This window comes from Capsicum annuum, chromosome 7, assembly GCF_002878395.1.
Source record: "Capsicum annuum cultivar UCD-10X-F1 chromosome 7, UCD10Xv1.1, whole genome shotgun sequence".
Taxonomy (NCBI): Eukaryota; Viridiplantae; Streptophyta; class Magnoliopsida; order Solanales; family Solanaceae; genus Capsicum; species Capsicum annuum.
The window spans coordinates 224,843,550-224,861,905 of NC_061117.1; the positions used below are offsets into that span (position 1 = coordinate 224,843,550).

The 18,356-nt window shown below is 35.5% G+C and overlaps 1 protein-coding gene and 1 pseudogene across 1 annotated transcript; one reads left to right on the top strand and one right to left on the bottom strand.

The window, feature by feature from the left end:
• The first annotated feature begins 3,639 nt into the window (after positions 1–3,639).
• LOC107876934 lies at positions 3,640–6,585 on the top strand (annotated as a pseudogene).
• Positions 6,586–9,547: 2,962 nt separating this feature from the next.
• LOC107878790 (putative DUF21 domain-containing protein At3g13070, chloroplastic) lies at positions 9,548–18,069 on the bottom strand. The gene is made up of 14 exons (XM_016725921.2): positions 17,068–18,069; positions 15,206–15,306; positions 15,017–15,110; positions 14,423–14,500; positions 14,196–14,299; positions 13,641–13,722; positions 11,839–11,978; positions 11,671–11,749; positions 11,499–11,562; positions 10,953–11,044; positions 10,743–10,808; positions 10,355–10,471; positions 9,978–10,157; positions 9,548–9,868 (listed from the first exon to the last, which is right to left on the bottom strand). Exons 1-14 carry the CDS (start codon positions 17,839–17,841, stop codon positions 9,611–9,613), a joined length of 2,229 nt encoding a protein of 742 aa, XP_016581407.1. The 5' UTR covers positions 17,842–18,069; the 3' UTR covers positions 9,548–9,610.
• Between the last annotated feature and the right edge of the window lie 287 nt (positions 18,070–18,356).

Consider the following 18,356-nt stretch of genomic DNA (forward strand, 5'->3'; position numbering starts at 1 on the left):
AATGGAATGAGTCGACCTGTATTGACACCTCTAATGGTATAAGTAATGTCTGAGGTATGTATAATTTAATTTAAACTTATTCAAGTATGAAAATATTCTCTCAATCTATTCGAATACTAATTATTGATTTTTTTTGTATAAGACATATAAACGTCTATACCAAAATTATTGAGTTCGGACGAAACAACAACAAATGCATGCATAAGTCCGTTGTATAACTAGTGATGTAAGGTCTACCTTAGTCATGCTTACGTTAATTTAACTAATTATACTGATTAATCAATAAGTTGTTTATATAGTTTAACTTGCACCGAATGATCAACAAGCTAAGTACGTTACTTATATAGTTATAGTTTTTTTAAAAAAAATTAGTTGCACTTTATTGACCAAAATCTCCAACTCAATAAACAAATCTCATGCATGTCTAGTGATGGTTATGGTTGTATTTCTCCATCTTTACTTGTTCTTGGGATTAAAAATAGATATTTAATTATCCAATAATACTTGTCTAAGGTAAGAAAATTAATGGTTAATTTACCATTTTGTGTCAGTTTTATTGGTATTAAAAATTATTTATGATCCAATATCTTTATAAAATATTAAATTTATTATATTTAAAAAATGATATAGTAAATTACTCTTGTTACTTTTAAAGTGTGTGTTAAGTTAATAGTAGATGAATAAAGATGAAGGACAAGAAAGTAGTTGGTGGACCTTGTATTTTTTTAACTAAATGTCATGGAATTTCTACTTGTAAACTATTTGTTGTTAGGTGTAGTTTCCTGGAAATTGTCAATGGATTTGAAAATTGGCACAGTTAATAAAAAAATTGATCAACAAAAAATATATATTCCATCGTTTATTTTGGACTTATGTGTTAGAATTAAAATCTTATGGCCCCTACATGTTGGAATCAAAATCTTATTGTATATCTAAAGTTTAGATTTCCTCGCAAATAATATTTTTTTTTTCTTATTATTAAATAATTATATAAAGTACTATAAATTAAATTTAGATTTTCAAATGCATAAACTCCTAATAAATAATTTTTAAATAGAGATGCAAAGTCAACTTGAGATAAATAAAATAAAAAGAAGGGAGCAGTATTTGGAAAATTTGGAAAAATAAATACTTCCTCTGTTTCGAAAAGAATGACCTAATTTGACTTGGCACGGAGTTTAAAAAAATAAAGAAGACTTTTGAATCTTGTGGTGTTAAACTAAAGATATATCAAATGTACCAAAATGCCCTTCAATCTTGTGGTCTTAAACATGTCACGTGGAAAGTTAAAATTAAAAAGTTGTTAAAAAGAAAAAGAGGTCGTTCTGTTTTAAACGAACTAAAAAAGAAAGTAATCATTCTTTTTTAAACGGAGGGAATAGATATTAATATCATTATCACCGGCAGCTTATGCTTCTATCGTTCTCAATGTTTTTCCACTTCTCTATAGCATTAATTTCCATTTTCATTGACTATATGATAAGTTACAATCTAAATTTATGACACGTATTATTTATTAGTATTTATTTATAATTTTAATAGGCTTAGATTTATCTTTCCAGCTGATCAGGTGCACATTCTTTTCGTTCGAAGATTATGTTGTGTATATAGGCTAAATGTAAAGTTATTATGAATGTGTATTTAATTTTGCATATCCTTTACACAATATGCATAAAAGAAAATTTACATGCTCTTCGCCAAATTTACGAATGATCGATGAACTAACATGGAAAAGAAGGTCCCCACTCCCAAAAAAATGAGTGAGTAGGATTTGATAAAGACAAGCTTTTTATTGAAATTCTTTTTTCAAGATTAGTTGAACTGTAGAAATTAAAGTCTTCGTTTTGTAGTAATTATATATATATAATCACTTTTTAATATTCTTGTGAAGTAAACACTAGTCTTTGGAGAAAGCTCATAGAAATTTTCCATGGTTGTAATTTATTAGTTAAAAGCACGATCATCTTATCTAAAATTTTAAACGGTTGAGAGAGAGAAAGAAAGCACATAACTTTTAATTACATAATTATATTACGCATGTCTGAACACGCACTTTCATATATATATATAGGCTCGTCACTTTTTAATAGGCCAAAACACATGAAAATATCTTTTGTTTTTTGGATTAATGAGTGGTGATATTTCAACTCAGAAGTCTATCCACTCTAGTTACATGTTGAAGTGTGAGACAATCTCGTTTAAAACTTTAAGCTACTAGAGAGTAGAGAGAGGGGGCACTTTTAATTACTACTACTTAAACTATCACATCATGCTACTTAATTAGTATCTTTACCATATCATATATTAATAGTTATTAAGAAAATTACCTTGTAATTGCCTATGGTTCTCGGGGTGGGCCTGGGGTTTTTTGGGTCGAAAATCGATCGACGCTCCTTAGGCGGGCTGTGGATTGACCAAGGGTAGCCCGGCGGAGCCATTTGAGTGGTCAAACGGGCAAAAGAACACGAACGGATCATTTTCGGGTCAAATCGACGGACGTTAGCCCACAGTTCTCGAGGTGGGCTCAGTGTCCAGGCATGTTGGGCCGAACATCGACTAGTGGCCCCAGACATGCTGTGGAGCGACCAAGGATTGCCCAGAGCTGTCGACAGAGCTGTTTGGATGGTCAAACGAGCGAAACAGCGAAAACGGAAAGTTTTCTAATAACTAACTACATATATAATTCTCTAAAATTCTATATATTGTCCACTACAATATATAATTTAACCTCTCTTTCCTCCATCTCTTTCTACAACACACAAACCAAAGTACTTTTCTTAAAAACACCAAATTAGACAAGATTAATCTGTTGCACACATGATCATCAATGAGTAATGAGACCACCATCAACTCTAATTACTTCTCAATAAGTGTAGAGGAATTAGCAAATCCTCATACTTTCACCCTTCAACAACTATTTCATGCACTTGAAACAAGTACCACTTCAGGCATATTAGGAGATGCTAACGATCTCTATCGTCGTCGTAACACATTTGGTTCAAACAACAACTTTCATTCTCCAGTTACATCTAACACCAAAAAGAGTTTACGTGAATTAACACTTGAAGCATTCAAAGACACTACAATTATCCTTCTCCTTTGTTGCGTCGCGCTATCTCTTGTGATTGGGATCAAGAGGAATGGTTTGCAAGAAGCGTTGTTTGATTTTGCTATAATCTTCTTGCCAATTTTTCTTGTTTTAAACTTCAGCGTTACATACAGGTATAGGTGGCAAATGAACGGGTTGAGTTGAATTTGGCAAGTGACCGGCTTATTGACATGTTCAAAAGTTACTTGGGTTGATAAATGAGTTAAACTCTTACTAAGTTTTACTCGTTTTATTTGTTCTTTTATAACTTTTCATTACCTCATAAAATTATTATTTTTCATTAATATGACTATATATCTAACACACCAAATTTCAAAAATGTATTTTTGAATGTCTAATGAATCAATTTGGGCTAGATATCAATCTGATGCATTAGGTGAATCAATAATCAATTCAAACTTGAGCGAGTTTCTGATGCATTAGGTGAATCAATAATCAATTCAAACTTGAGCGAGTTTATTGGAATATTGCTGTATCTGTTCATTGAATCGGGTTGATTCACCTGTTTGCAGTACAAAGCTTGGATGGTTATGATTTCATGAGCTAATTTTGCCAGCTCTGATTACAGGTTTTTCAAGGCGAGGTGGATCATGAAGAAGAGAATGTCGCGTAAAAAGAAGGTAATTCGGGTTCTTAGACACCAACAACTAGTACAAATTCCAACTTCTGAAGTAGTGGTGGGCGATATTGTGTTTTTGGAATCTGGAGATCAGGTCCCTGCTGATGGAATTTTGATTCAGGGAGACTCATACAAGTTCGATGATGGTACTAGTCATTTAGTACGCGAACAGTTGCATCATGTCTTGTTTGATCGTACAAAATTAGTGGAAGGTAACTGTCACTTTCTGGTGACTGCAGTTGGCGAAAACAAAGAGAGAATCAAACTGATGAAACGCGTAGCAAGTTTCCAGAATGATGGTCATCATGAGTACTCAAAGCTTCAAAAATCAATAGATGAAATGAGCTCATTCTTGGATAAACTGTCATTGAGTCTCTCATTGATCATACTTGTAGTGCAAGTTTTTCGATGCTTCTTGTGGAACAAGTCATGGTGTTGCAATAAAGATCGCGATCCTAAAGGCGTGAAGAACACCATGGAAGAAATGATGAACGAGGCCACGAAATACATGAGGAGAAATAGAGGTGGTAATGGTGATTATGGCATCACCAATAAGGCTAATGGCTTTGTAGCTATGGTTTGCATTTTGGTGTTTTCATTAAAAGATGGATTATCTTTAGGGATATTCATTATTCTTCTATATGCATCTAAAGATATGAAAAAGAACCAACAAATTATTGTTCATAAGCTTCCATCTTGTGCCAATGGAGCCCTTGTTACCACCCTTTGCCTTAGCAAAACATCTGATTTAGTTCTGAACTATGTAGCTTTGGTTGATTTATGGATTGGTTTCGAGAAAATCAATAACGTGTCTGCAGTCAGTGGCGGAGCTAAAGGTAAGAAAAAGTTTCAACTGAATCCCCTTCATCTATATAATAACTGTTGAATCCCCTTTATAGTGACATAGCCATGCACAATCATCAAGATTGGTTAGTTGAATATCATTCGTTGAAAATAATAAGTTACAGGTCAAACCGTATTTTTTAGCTTTTTGAATTCTCTTAACAAGATTTCTGGCTACTTCACTGCATGCAGATTTTATTGAGGAAGTACGTAATACATTACTCGAAGGAATTTTCATGAATATAATAGGTCATGTGGATGAAGATGCACTTCTTATTTGGGCTGAGAAAGTGCTTGGTGGAAATATTGAAGAATTTCATGGAAGTTGTAGCATTCTAAACCATGAAAATTGTTATCCAAGTAAAGGACTATGTGGGGTGATATTAAAGAGAAACAAAGAAGAAGTTGGAGAAATTTTGCATGTACATTGGAAAGGAGAACCAAAGCTAGTTTTATCAATGTGTTCTAACTATTATGATGTTAATAATTGCACCATACAAACCCTAGATGAAGAAAAAAGAGAGTTGTTCCATCGAAAAATCGCGAATACTATAGTATCTAATGATGTTCATTGCTTTGGTTTCGCGTATAAACAAGTATCGCGAGAAGAAAATGGTACTATCATCGTGAAAGATGGCTTGAGTTTCTTAGGGATCGTGGTGTTCAAGAATCCGTATTCAACTGAGTTGAGACGAACTATTGAAGTTTGTCGAAAATCTGGAATTGAGATCAAGTTAATGGTGGATGATGACTTGAATATAGCAAGATTAATGGCTATTAATTCTGGAATTTTAAGAGTTGATGAAGATTTACAAGGATCCATAATTGAAGCTGCTGAATTTAGAAAAAAAACAAAAGAAGCCCAAATTAATATATGTCACAAAATTAAAGTGATGGCCAATTGTTCTCCAGCTGATAAACTCCTATTGGTGCATTGCTTGAGAAAGAGAGGTGTACACGTGGCGGCAACCGGTTCGTTTATTCGAGACTTGCCATCTCTAAAAGAAGCTGATGTGGGGATTTTTTTCGGGGAAAACTGTGCGGACTTAGCTAAAGAAGATGCTGATATTACTGTCGTTGACTCGAACTTTGGTAAGATCCTAGCCATATTAATCTTGGGCAGGTAAGTATGCCTATGCAATATCAATTAGTCGAGACTATATTTTCATCATGTTAGTATATTTAACTCTACTAGTATCGAGTTTTTCCTATACTTAGTTTTACTCTCGTCGTTGTGACTCCAACTTATTCTGGACTGAGGCGTAATTTTTGTTATTGTAGGTACATATGCAAAAATTTCGAGAAGTTCATACAGTTGCAATTGATACTCAATGTATCTGCCTTCACTTCAAATTTTGTTCTCTTAATTTTCAACCCCACAAGTGATCAAGACCAACAATTGACACCAATTCAATTGTTGTGGGTAAATCTAATCATGGAAATTCTTGGTGCATTTTTCTTGGCTATCATAACATCAGCCATAAAGCCTAATCATGAGTACTCTAATTCCGAAGTTGATCAAATCACGTTGAATTATTCTGAACTGAAGGCCGATTATGGCATGGGTGCACCTATTGTAACCAACAACATGTTGAGGAACATAGTTGTTCATTCTATGTTACAAGTTACACTTCTATTGATCCTCAGCATGAAGGGAAAATCAATTTTTCGCGTCGACGATGCATCGTTGAGTACCATGATCTTCAATATTTATGTATTATGCCAAGTTTTTTTGTTGATCATTAGTGCCATTGAGATGATCACAAAGACAATTATCAGAAGGAGAAAATGGTTATTGATTATGGTTAGTAGTGTAATTATAGGGATAATTATTGTTTTACAAGTTATATTAATCCAGATTATGTCAAAGATTGATCATTGGAAAAAATTAGGAATTAAACAATGGTCCATTTGTATAGGAATTGCAGCTTTATCTTTGCCTATACATTATGCTGCAAATATTATTTCTAGTGCCATGAAAAGTTTCTTGATTTTGATTAATTTAAGAATGTAATTATGTGGTTTACTTGTAAAAATTATGTATAGAAATTTGAAACTACTTACTAGCCAATATTCTTGCCTTTTTTTTTTCCTTTCCAATCTTGGTATCTCAAGGGGAGCCTTGGAGTAACTGGTAAAGTTGTTGTCATGTGATCAGAAGATCACGGGTTCAAGCCTTGGAAACAGCCTCGTTGCAGAAATGCAAGGTAAGGCTGCGTACAATATTAATACACCATTGTGGTGGGGCCCTTCCTCGTACCCTGCGCATAGCGATAGCTTTAGTGCACTGGGCTGCCCTTTTCTTTCTTGGTATATTGTTTTAGTTGCTTTGTAACTTGCTATAGTGTGCTGTTATATTTTTTTCGTGTAAACCTACCTCGATTTCCTTTTTTTTTGAGTCGAGAGTCTATTAGAAACAACTTCTCTGTCCAAAAAGGTAAGATCCGCGTACATTCCATTTTTTTCAACGTGATACCTTAAGTCAGCAGCTCCCTAATAAGGCATGTACATGAACTCCAAAACCGTACCCAGGGAGCTTACATCAGAAAACTCTCAAGCTTGCCGAGGAAGGAATAAAACAGAAAAAAACACCGTCGAACCGCTTTTTATGTGCTCGTATCACTTTTGAGTATCTTTACCTCCGTTAGATCATTGCCTACCAGAAACCCTATTTGTCAGAATACATTAGGTATGTTGTTATTGTTACTAGCCAATATTCTTAATTTTTTTTTCTACTTATGTTACCATGAAAAGATAGTACCATATATGAAATTGATGATTTAATAATAAAAATGATGTTACTTGGCTAAAAGTATCTTTGAACTATACCTAAAGGTCACAATATGATGGCTCATCAAAGTAATGAAAGGTGAGTATCTTTGAACTCCCTAAAGGCTAAAGGTCACAATCATGGACAATATATCAACCAATTAATTAGGAAATTAAATATATTATATAGTGTTTTTCCAAGTAAGCTTCTCCATTGACTTGGGAAATGTTAGGATATATAGTATCTATAAATAGAAAAAGAAAGAAGAATTAGAGGGAAAAATCATACTAATCAACCACTAACAACGATGGTTATCACAATTTTTTAATTTAGGTATCTTACTTTCTTTTTAATCTGTTTAGAAAAGAATTATTACTTTTTAGGTTTAGTAGCACTTTAATTTAATACTATAAGATTCAAGTACAGTTTGATAAGTTACACATGCTTTTAAGTTAAGATTACGCGATTCAAAATTATCCTTAATTTCTTAAATTTCATGTTCGATTTCTAATTGTAGAATGCTAAAGGGAAGTAAGAGAAAGATTGGACGCTTAACAAATATTTTATTAAATAATTAAATATGTGTTGGATTAGGTTGTATGCTTTGAGGAGGGAAGCCTTGACGTAACTGGTAAAATTATTATCATGAGTTTGAGCTATTAAAATTAACAACCTTTTGTAAAATGCAAAATAAAGTTATGTACCGTAGAGTAGACTCTTGTAATTCCTTCTTTTGTTAGATCCCGTATATCATTGGAGCTTAATTCACCGAGCTGTCTTTTTAAATTTTATGTTTTTGCGTGATAAGTCTGGTAACTTCTAATTAAGTACACCACTATTATATATTCTTAATGAGAAGGATTGATGAAACAGTGATTGTATAAAACAAATATAACTTTTGAGATCCATATTATATTCTAAATACTATCTACTTTCAGATTAATAATTTTATATCATGACAATAACATGTTAAATAAATTATTATGTTGAGTTTGGTATAATTGTCAATTTGTCATTATAGTAGACGTACCCAATAATAGCAACGAATTTTTGGTGCTTGAGCTAAAAGTATATAAGATTGCATGTAGCGGATGGAACTGTTTCTCCCTTATTCGAACTCTGGGTATGGAAAAATGCTTGGTAGGAAGCGCTACCCCCAAAATGGACCCCTACCCGTCGCGAATCCGGATTAATCAGACTCCAATACGAGTATCGAACACCGGATGTGAAACAAAAAAAAAGAATATAGATTATACCACCAAAGGATGTGGTGCTGCGGATGGGGTTGCTCCTCCCTTAACCAGATGTCTCGGATTCGAGCCCTGAGTATGAAAAAATTCTTGGTAGGGGGCGCTTCCCCTGAATGGGCCGTACGCGGCGCGAATCTGGATTAGTCAGGCTCCAATGCGAGTACCGGACACCGGATGAAAAAACAAAAAAAAACGTATATAGATTGTAGAAACTACAATAGCAACAGAGGAGCCGCCCCCACTAGGCAGGTGGCCACGGATCATAACGCACTCTTCGCACAACAAATCCACTTTGAAATTGACTTATTCGCTCGGCCAATCGTCGGAATGTGTACGAGATACCATAAGGGCCCAATATCTCAATAGCACCTTTGTCTAAAGCTTCGAAGGAGACTTCATATCCGAAACGCAGGAACGATTTGACTAGAAAGTCATTCAAAACTTGATCGAAAAAACAACGTTTATTGGATATTTAAACACCAGGCAGTACTACCATAATTGACATTGCACAATGGCAACTAACATTTGATTATAAAGGTTCTGACTGTCAAATGTTACAATACTTGTTGTTTGTGTCCGGTATCCGCAGTGGAGTCTGACTGCATTTGAGAACAATTCTACCTACCAAAACACTTTTCATATCCAAGACTCGAAACTTTCGGACTCTCCAAATATGTTACTGCACCCGTGTCGGATCCTCCAAAAGTAGGACTACTTTTGAAGGATCCAACACGCACCCGATGACATTCTTAACGAGTCCGAGCAACATAGACCTCTAGTGGTAGCCATTTTTCAGTTGCATTCCTGCAGGACCAGCTAGAGCACCATATATACACTATGTTGTCACCAAGAAAATCTAACTAAGACTCAAAATTTAGTAGAGATTCTGGTGCAGGATTCACACAAATACTCAGGCAACACAACGCTTTTCGCGTTTGGAACTTGAACACCATTCAGAAACTGAACCCGCGGCATGTATAATCAAATTTATATAAATAATAATGCAATAACTGATGCAGTTATTGTTTATTAGAAACATCATGGTTGTCCTCGCGTTCAGCCATAACAAAATTGTTGGAATCATCTTCATCCTCGTCTCTTCCCTCCATAAAAGAGAGGTTGTCGTGGTTGTTTCTATCTGCTCCTCCGTTACTTTTCCACTTTCTAGTCATGATTTTGGGAACGAGGCGCGTTACCTCATTGGTATCTATTTCTACATCGTCACTGATCCGTTCAAATCGAACAGCACTGACCTTTCTGGCATTCCCTGCTAATATCTGCACCAAAATTGATGAGATCAGTCTGCTTATTGTGAAATTCTTCAGTCCACTAAGTTCATGGAAAAGAAAAAAAATATCTGCTTTTTTACTGAAAAAGAAACCATACCTCGAGCTTAAAAGTTTGGTTCTTCTCGTTTTGGTCTGCGCGATCAGATTCTGTGCCGTTGTAATTGCTGTCCTCGTCTTCATTTCCCCTTTCCAGTATAAGCTTAATCGTCTCGCCTGTCCTTGGGATATATCCAAATGCTTCACAGACAAAACCGGAGACTGTCTCATACTGATGGCCCTGATATAGATTAAAGGAAAGACATCAATTAGTGCGACATAATTAGGATTAGTTGAGGCAGTTTACCCAACCAAAATCATGTCAACACAAGCAAGGGAAATATGGTTTGTATCCATTTCTACAGGACATTTCCAGCATTAGGGACTACGAGTAGTTAAATTTAGTTCAGGCAGAAAATTTAACTCTGAGAAGAATACCTCCGGCATTTTAATATTGAGATCTTCAGAGAGCTGGTCAATAGAGGTATTTGCGTCAACATCGTATATTCCCTCAGCCCTCATGACAATATAGCCAGTTTTTTTCTGGATTTCCTCCTGTCAAGCAACAAGAAAGGATATATAAATTAATATACTTCTACGTACTAATGATACTCTAGAATACATGGATCACCTATCGTAACATCTAAATATCATTGCTGCTGCAGTATCGGGGTTACAATTCATTTAAAATACAAAAACTCTTTGGACACACTTCAAAAAATTGTCGTAATTTCAGCTCCGAGTTGAAGAGGGCATCCATCAGAGATAACTACGAACCTAAATAACTAGCAGTTCAAAGAAGTGGAAAGAGAACTCATAGTCTTACTTTAGAATCATTTTCGTCAAAGATTTCACCAACAATTTCCTCAACCACATCTTCAAGGGTTACAATCTGTTTCATAGGAGAGATAACGAAAGATAATGTGAAGAATTACTTTAGACAATTAAATAACAGATATGCAGTGGGTAAATTTTTTTGATGGAATTAACAAAGCGCTACAACCAAGAAACAGAAAAGATGAGAGAGAATACTTACACCAATGGTTCCTCCATATTCATTAAGAACAACAGCCATGTGTACCTTTCTGATGCGGAACTCTCTAAGAAGGTTCCACACTGACATAGAATCTGCATTGTTACAAGATTATTGTTAGCCATCTTGGCTAATACCGTGTGTGAAGAGGAAAAAAAAGTGTGTGCAATTTATAAGCATAAAACATGAAATTTTTTAAGAAAGGGAGACACGTTCTACAAGAGATTCCCGCTGATAGCAGCTGGTCAAATAGAAAGAATTCACATCTAAACGATGTGAGAATTTGAAAGGCAGCATTACCTTCAGTGAAGTGGCTTCGGTATTGTTAATTATACTAAAAAAGTATGTACATCTGTTTATTGATTAAGTTAAGGTGGATAGCACATGACGTCTCTGATAAGGCTATGAAGTTGTATTAACAATACCAACAGATAAGCAACTTATGTCGGTAATATAAATTGTTGATTTTGCAGATCCACGGTTTAGGTGACATAGTACTATGATTTCTTATTCAAACAGCCGTCAACATCAGAAAGAAATGTAAATTACCAGGAACAAAGTACGCAGGTTTATGTGCCATGTCTCCCACAATAGAACTTTCCAGCAGTTCCCCCTACAAAATCAAAGAGAATTTTCTGTATACTATGAGATTTATGTGTACAATTAGAAATGACACCATTACGATTTTTAAAGAGGCTGGCTGAACTTGTAAATACTAGACCTTTTGTACATAATCTAGCAGATCCATGGCATATGCAATGCCAACAATATTATCTATACGTTGCTCAAAAACAGGCACCCTGAAAATTCATAGATAAACTCTTTTAGCATCCTTTTGAAGGGAAATTCTTTTCTATTGCAAAAAGAAGCAATGACAAGTCTATTAGACCTGGAGTATTGATGTGTCACCCACAAAGTATGGAAATCAACTAACGTTGCACTGGCATCGATTGCAACAACATCAACAAGAGGTGTCATTACCTCTCTGACATGAGTATCTTTTATCTCTAACACATTTTCAATCATATCCTGCAAGAACACAGAGGCATAGAAGGGTCGTTTGGTTTAAGTTTTAGGAGATATGAAATATTAGTATGCCTCAGAACCAAACAAGTAAAGATTGGCTATATGAATCGTCATGTCTCCATTTAAGCACAACCCATGTCATTGCATACCAAATAAAAATAAAATTCAAGCATAACTCATATCTCTTGCAGAACAACACATTTTCAGCCATGTCCTGCAAGAGGATAGAGATGTTGATATATTACATGTTAATATGCAACGTATTAACAAGTTTGAAAAATAAAATTTAGTTTCAAAAAACATTCAATGTATTAAGACATTAATACACTGTATACAACAACAACAACATACATAGTGTATTCCCACATAGTGGGGTCTGGGTTAATACACTGTATATTAACACGTAATATATCAAACTAACAATCCACAAGAAATAGTCCCCGCATTATATAATCCTTGCATTACTAATCTATGCATTACGATTCCTACACACAACTTGTATTTAAACCAAACGACCCCTAATATTCATATCTCGAAATTCTGAAAATTGTGTTCCCATAGTTGCGTCTAAAAAGAACGAGAATTAATTTGTAAAAACGGAGAGATGATAAAACTGATAATCAAAGTGTTTTTAAGCTCCCAAAAAACAAAAGCCATAAGTTGGGGATGCCAAATTGGCAATAGAAAGGTGGTACAAAATCATTTTGTGGCCAAGGGAAACAATGTGGTAGGCTAAAGATGCTCATCAAAGCAAAATCTAACAAAGCCCTCCGCCTCCTGAGAAGACAAGCCAAAGCACAAAGCACTGACTTTTGCACCGACATACAGCAGATGTAACATTTGAAGGCTTGACTAAGGTGGTGCTTAGAAGAAACAAGGTGAAAATTTTTCATCAATGGCTTTTTTCAAGTTTTGATGTTGTGTTTGTTTGACAGTTTTTCCCAAAAAAAGGTCATTCGCATAACTCTCTCATCAATGATCAGTCATATACTTCGTTGTCTTTAAAGGCACCAAAATAAAAGGATACACTTGTATGTGACACCATACAGTGTTATCAAAGGCACACTTCACCTCGCTTTGCATGCACTTCAGTGTCGTCATCAAGGATTTAAGACACTTTTCCTTTCCAAACTCGGTAATCCTGAAGAGGATACTAAACAAGTGATATTTCACTTTATTGTAATGTTTTTCAATTTCTTTGTCCTTATATTAGTTACTCAAGCTTATCTTTATTAGTCTTGGACTACGCAAACATATTTGTATTTTTTTCATCTCCATTTGTACATTTCTTCGTTGGTGACTCGAGCCCACAACCTTAAGACGAGGGGTGCTTACCAGCTGAGCAACTCCCTCTTGTCCACTGGCTCCACTAACTTCCAACTATGTAACCATGAATCTCCAACTTTAACATGCAAGATAAGAGCAAATACAGAGACTGGCAAAATAGTGCTCGTCCAAATAGAATGACACACATCTCAAGATGCTGCATTTGGTACAAAGTACACATACGTGAAGGCTACTCTCATGGAGAACCAATTTCTATGTGAACTAGACAAGCTTAAGTATGAGTAGAATATGCATGTGCTTCTGCCTTCTGTGGCTCATATTTGTAACAATTGAGGTTCAAGCATAAAAACCAGAAACCTAGAAAATACATTAACACACCTGCTCTTCCTCCTCAATTGCACCACTTAACTCTGCCCCACGCAGCATCAACTTCAATTCATCCTCAGTGACGTATGGTTCACTAGAATAGCAAAATGAATATAAAATTAATGACACAAGGTTGAGGAAGTTCTGATAATTTTTCACAATTTGTGGGGTTTGAGGTTTATGAGAAAAAATACAACATAAGAAATCCAAATGACATGTCTAAACAAAATTTCGACTTCAAATCAACTTGATTTTAAATCATGTCCAAACGGGCCCTTAGAAACCTAAATTATGCGGAGAAAAGTACCTTATTTTCATGTATCTTTTGACAGCAATCTATGTATGTAATTAAAAAGAACAGCAGATAGATGCTCACAATGATTTCTAAGGTACCCTTCAGTATTACATAAAACACTACAAACAGCAAATAAGAGCATGTTCCATAAATAAGCTCACAGAAATATAAAATTATTACATATTCCAACTGAAAAAATGGTTAAAAAAAAAAAGATGAACACTGAGGCAGAGCTCATGAAAATAGCAAGACTTGTTTTATGATCACCATACCTTCTTCCTTTCAAGCCGAGGAGTTTTAGCATTCCCATTGATAGATATGTTACAACTCTTCCAACTGGATATAGTATCAAGGAAAGCCATGCAACTGGCCTAACCTAGAGGCATTTCAAATCAGACTCAATCTAAGATTTTCCGAGCATTATCAGCTATCCAGAAGAACTTGATCTGTAATATTTAACCACTAACCAGTTTTGGTTCCAACCAAGAGTTCAACTTACCACAAACCTAGCAACTTCTGTGGCATTGTGAACAGCAATACTTTTTGGAGTAATTTCCGTTAGGAGCAGGATCGCAACCTTGCAGCACATGCAGAAAAGGTAGCAGGTTAGCAACACTAGCTGAATATTGCATTGCATTTGATACAAGTCAAAAAAGCAGCAAAAGAGGTCAGAGTTCATTCATTTTCCAGTTCTTCTCAAACAAGGGAAACCTATGCTGCTCGGACTCTTCAAAAATATCATCGAGTGTGTGTCAAATCCTTCAAAAGTAGTGCATTTTTGGAGGATCCGACAAGGGTGCGACAACATTTTTGGAGAGTCCAAGCAACTTAGAAGGAAACGGAATGAAGCATCTTCAGCAATAGAGGTTTTATCACAGGCGCAAATTAGTCTTTTTTAACAAGTCAGTGGATGAAATCAGACTCCTTTGAGAATATTTTTTGAGAAAGATAACAATAGACTCCTATGAGAATTAGATTTTGCACCTGTCTTCAACCCATCAAGCATATACTTTTTTGCCTAAACAGATAACGAAAATATATATGTATGGGAAACCCCCAACATTAAGAACCACGTAGATGGAACATGACATACCGTCATAACTCCAGTTGCTGCACTCACACCAGCTTCACCAAATGCTGCAGTTGCAGCCTCAGTAACTAGTGCTGTAGCTGCAATATTGACAACGCTGCGCACATAAACCAAATCTAAAATAAGGAATAATCTTCAATTACAAAGAGAGTAACGGTTTAAGTCATGATTACAACATCAAATAAGCAGTACGTTGTTCCAATGAGTATAGTTGTAAGGAATCGAGTAACATCACTCCTCAACATTTTGAAGACTCCTTCATTGTCAGATTCTTTTTCAGCTAACTCTCGTACCTAACATTTATAAGTAGAAACAACTAATTGCATTAATAGGCAAGTAAAATGGATATCCAAACAATGAAAGAATATGTTCTAATTTTTTGAAATGATCGAAAAGAAAGAAAAAGCTTTCGAAAGCAGGGTATTAGAAAGAAAATGCCTTCTCATGCACCTAGACAATTCTCAATATGAAACTTTAGAAGTTTCTTGAAATTGCAACTCAATATAACGCTTCTAACCGTCTATCTGATTAAGTGATACCTTCCAATCATTGAGCCATAAGGTCCAGTTGTGCCCAGAATAAATAAACAAAAGTGAACACTCAAAACCAAAGTAAGCCAGTTCTTTCTATTAAGTTGATGACTAGGGAAATCTCAATAGACAAGGAAAACAAGGGATGAGGTAGGATAGAACAGAAGAACACCCATAAACCATCAATGATAGCCTCGGTTTTATGTGCAATGCCCTTCACACTACATCTCCTTATTATTCTGCTAGTTAAGTCCATGTAAAAACTAACCAAAGTCTATTTTACTCTTTTATGCCCTTGTATCCACTCAAAAAGTAGCAAATGCAAGCATAACCTTCCTCTCCTCTAGAACGCTTCCTATTACATTTGGTTTCCTCGTCCACAATGCCACACACTGGTTCACATTTCTACCAACTAGTGGCAAAGTGTGATTTAACCTTTAAGGAGCATGTTTTTGGTGTGTTACCATTTTACTCTAATGCACAACCATGAATCCTTCTTTCATATGTTTAGACTGGTGTACGCCTAGACTGTTTAATCTATTCTCTTATTTTGTTACTCATCAGCACTAATTCATTGTTCTTTTTAGGCTAGCCTGCTTCATTCCGAACAACATAATATAAACTTGAATTGACGAAATGAAACTACTGGGAAGGTGAGAAGCATGGTCGTTTACTCATTAAACTTGAGCATTCAGCATACTAGTATTTCTTCTTTTTTATAACAATGGCGTCCAGGCCAGATGTCACACTCCTCAACTAATTCCACGAGCTACCTACCACCTCCCATCAACAACAGGTTGCTACCAGGTAATTCAGTCCACCACGGCCAGGACAGATGGAAAGGAATCACCTAGTGCTTTTATCCGCATACTAGTATTAAAACAGAAGATTTATTTTATTTTTCTCTATTTCCACAAGGAAAAGTTTAGACGACCAACAACAACAACATACGCAGTGTAGTCTCACAAAGTGGGGGAAGCGTTTAGACGACCAAGGAACATATATGTAACAGCAGCTACAAATCCAATGTGTCTCTTAAAAGAGTCAGCTTTCTATTAAACCAGTGTTGTCAAAAGCGTGCTGAAGCCCTGAATTGAGGCTCAAAACGTGTTGAGCACTTCACTCTGCTTAATGTGCACTTCAGTCTTGACATGAAGGTTCTAAGGCATTCTTTCCCTTGCCAATTAACTTCTTCTAAAAGAGGCGACACTAAGCAATTGATATTTAACTTTAATGTAAGCTTTTTCAATTTCTTTGGTTGTATATTTGTCATTCATGCTTATAATTATTAGTCTTACACTAAAAACATATATATAGTATTGTTTCTCCCGTTACGCCTTTTTTCATTAAATTCCTACGCTTTATTTGAGCTTTGCGCTTAAACCTCCAACTAATCTTAAAAAGCGTTTAGCCGACCAAGGGACATATATTTAACAACAGCTACAAATTCAATGCAACTCATGAAAGGATCAAGCTTTCTATTGAACAACACAAATGCATACAGAAATGAAGCAAAGTAGGTACCTTCCATGGCCAAAGCGTAGTTATCGATGTCTCAGCCATTGAAAAAAATGCAGAAAGACCAAGAAGTGCTGCAAGAATCAAACCTTGTTCTTTGAACATCCTTAAAACCAACAAAACAGTAGGCCAATAACTCCTCAACACAACTAAACCCTGCTCTAAAACTCCATATCCCCCACTTATAACCCCTTCAACAGCAAGCACTCTTCTACACCCAATTACAAAAACCCCACATATCAACCCAACCAAAATCACCCCTTTTTTCAACAAAAAATGCAAAAAAGATACTTTTAAACATGACCTATATGAATCTTGAACATTCTTAAACTCCCCATTTCCTCCTTTAACACACAAACAAATCCCATTTCTTAAACCTCCCCTCAAATTATAAGTACAAAATACACAACCCCGTGCACTAAAGCTCCCACTATGTCCGGAAACCAACGAAGAACTGGACAACAAGTGCCTATTACAAGGACAACTCTGTGCACTAAAGCTCCTACTTTGCACAGGGACCAAGGAAGGACCGGACCACAAGGGTCTGTTACACTTCAAATTACAAGGGCAAAAAGGACAATCCTGTGTACTAAAGCTCCTACTTTGCACAGTTTCTGAGGAGAAAGGGTCCGACCATAAGGATTTATTATACTTATTTTTGCACCTTGAATTGTAAGAAAGAATAAATTTTGACACAACCCCACGTTTATAAATGCCTGAATATGAACGTTTATCGCAAGTAGTAGTGAATGAAGATGAATTCAAGATTGCAGCATCCATGGAATTTTTCGCAAAAATGACCAATTCAAATACCAAGAAAAAGGAAAATAATTTGTGGGTATTTTGGGAATTTGGATTTTAGTGGAGATGAAATTGGGCAGATGCAAGAACTCATTGTGTACAAGCTCACCTGCCTCAATTCTTGAAGCTTTTCCTGTTACTGAAAGAATAAACAAAGTATACTACGCTACTGCTAAAGCAACTTGCAGGTTGTTAAATGACTGATTTGTCCCTGAGGCAGCTCACAGGTTGTATTTTTATTTTTTTACTATAATAACCAGTGTTCGGGTCTGCTTGTGCGCACACCTCAACTAATTCCGTGAGATACCTATCATCTCCCATCCGCAATAGGTATTAGATAACTCTGTCCACCAAGCTAGAACAGATAGGAAGAAATGGCCTAGTAATAGCTAGAATAGATGGGAAGAAATGACCTAGTGTTGGTCTCCGTAGGCAATTACCCAATCCAACTTCATTAAATCACTAAGTTACACCTTGGGTTTGTATTTTTATTT

Coding starts and splice junctions, on each gene's coding strand:
- LOC107878790 (XM_016725921.2), bottom strand. CDS start 17,841: ATGGATGCTGCAATCTTGAATTCATCTTCATTCACTACTACTTGCGAT. Junction 15,111..15,205: donor ACTATACTCATTGGAACAAC/GTACTGCTTATT, acceptor TTATGTGCGCAG/CGTTGTCAATATTGCAGCTA. Junction 14,501..15,016: donor CAGCAACTGGAGTTATGACG/GTATGTCATGTT, acceptor ATGTGCTGCAAG/GTTGCGATCCTGCTCCTAAC.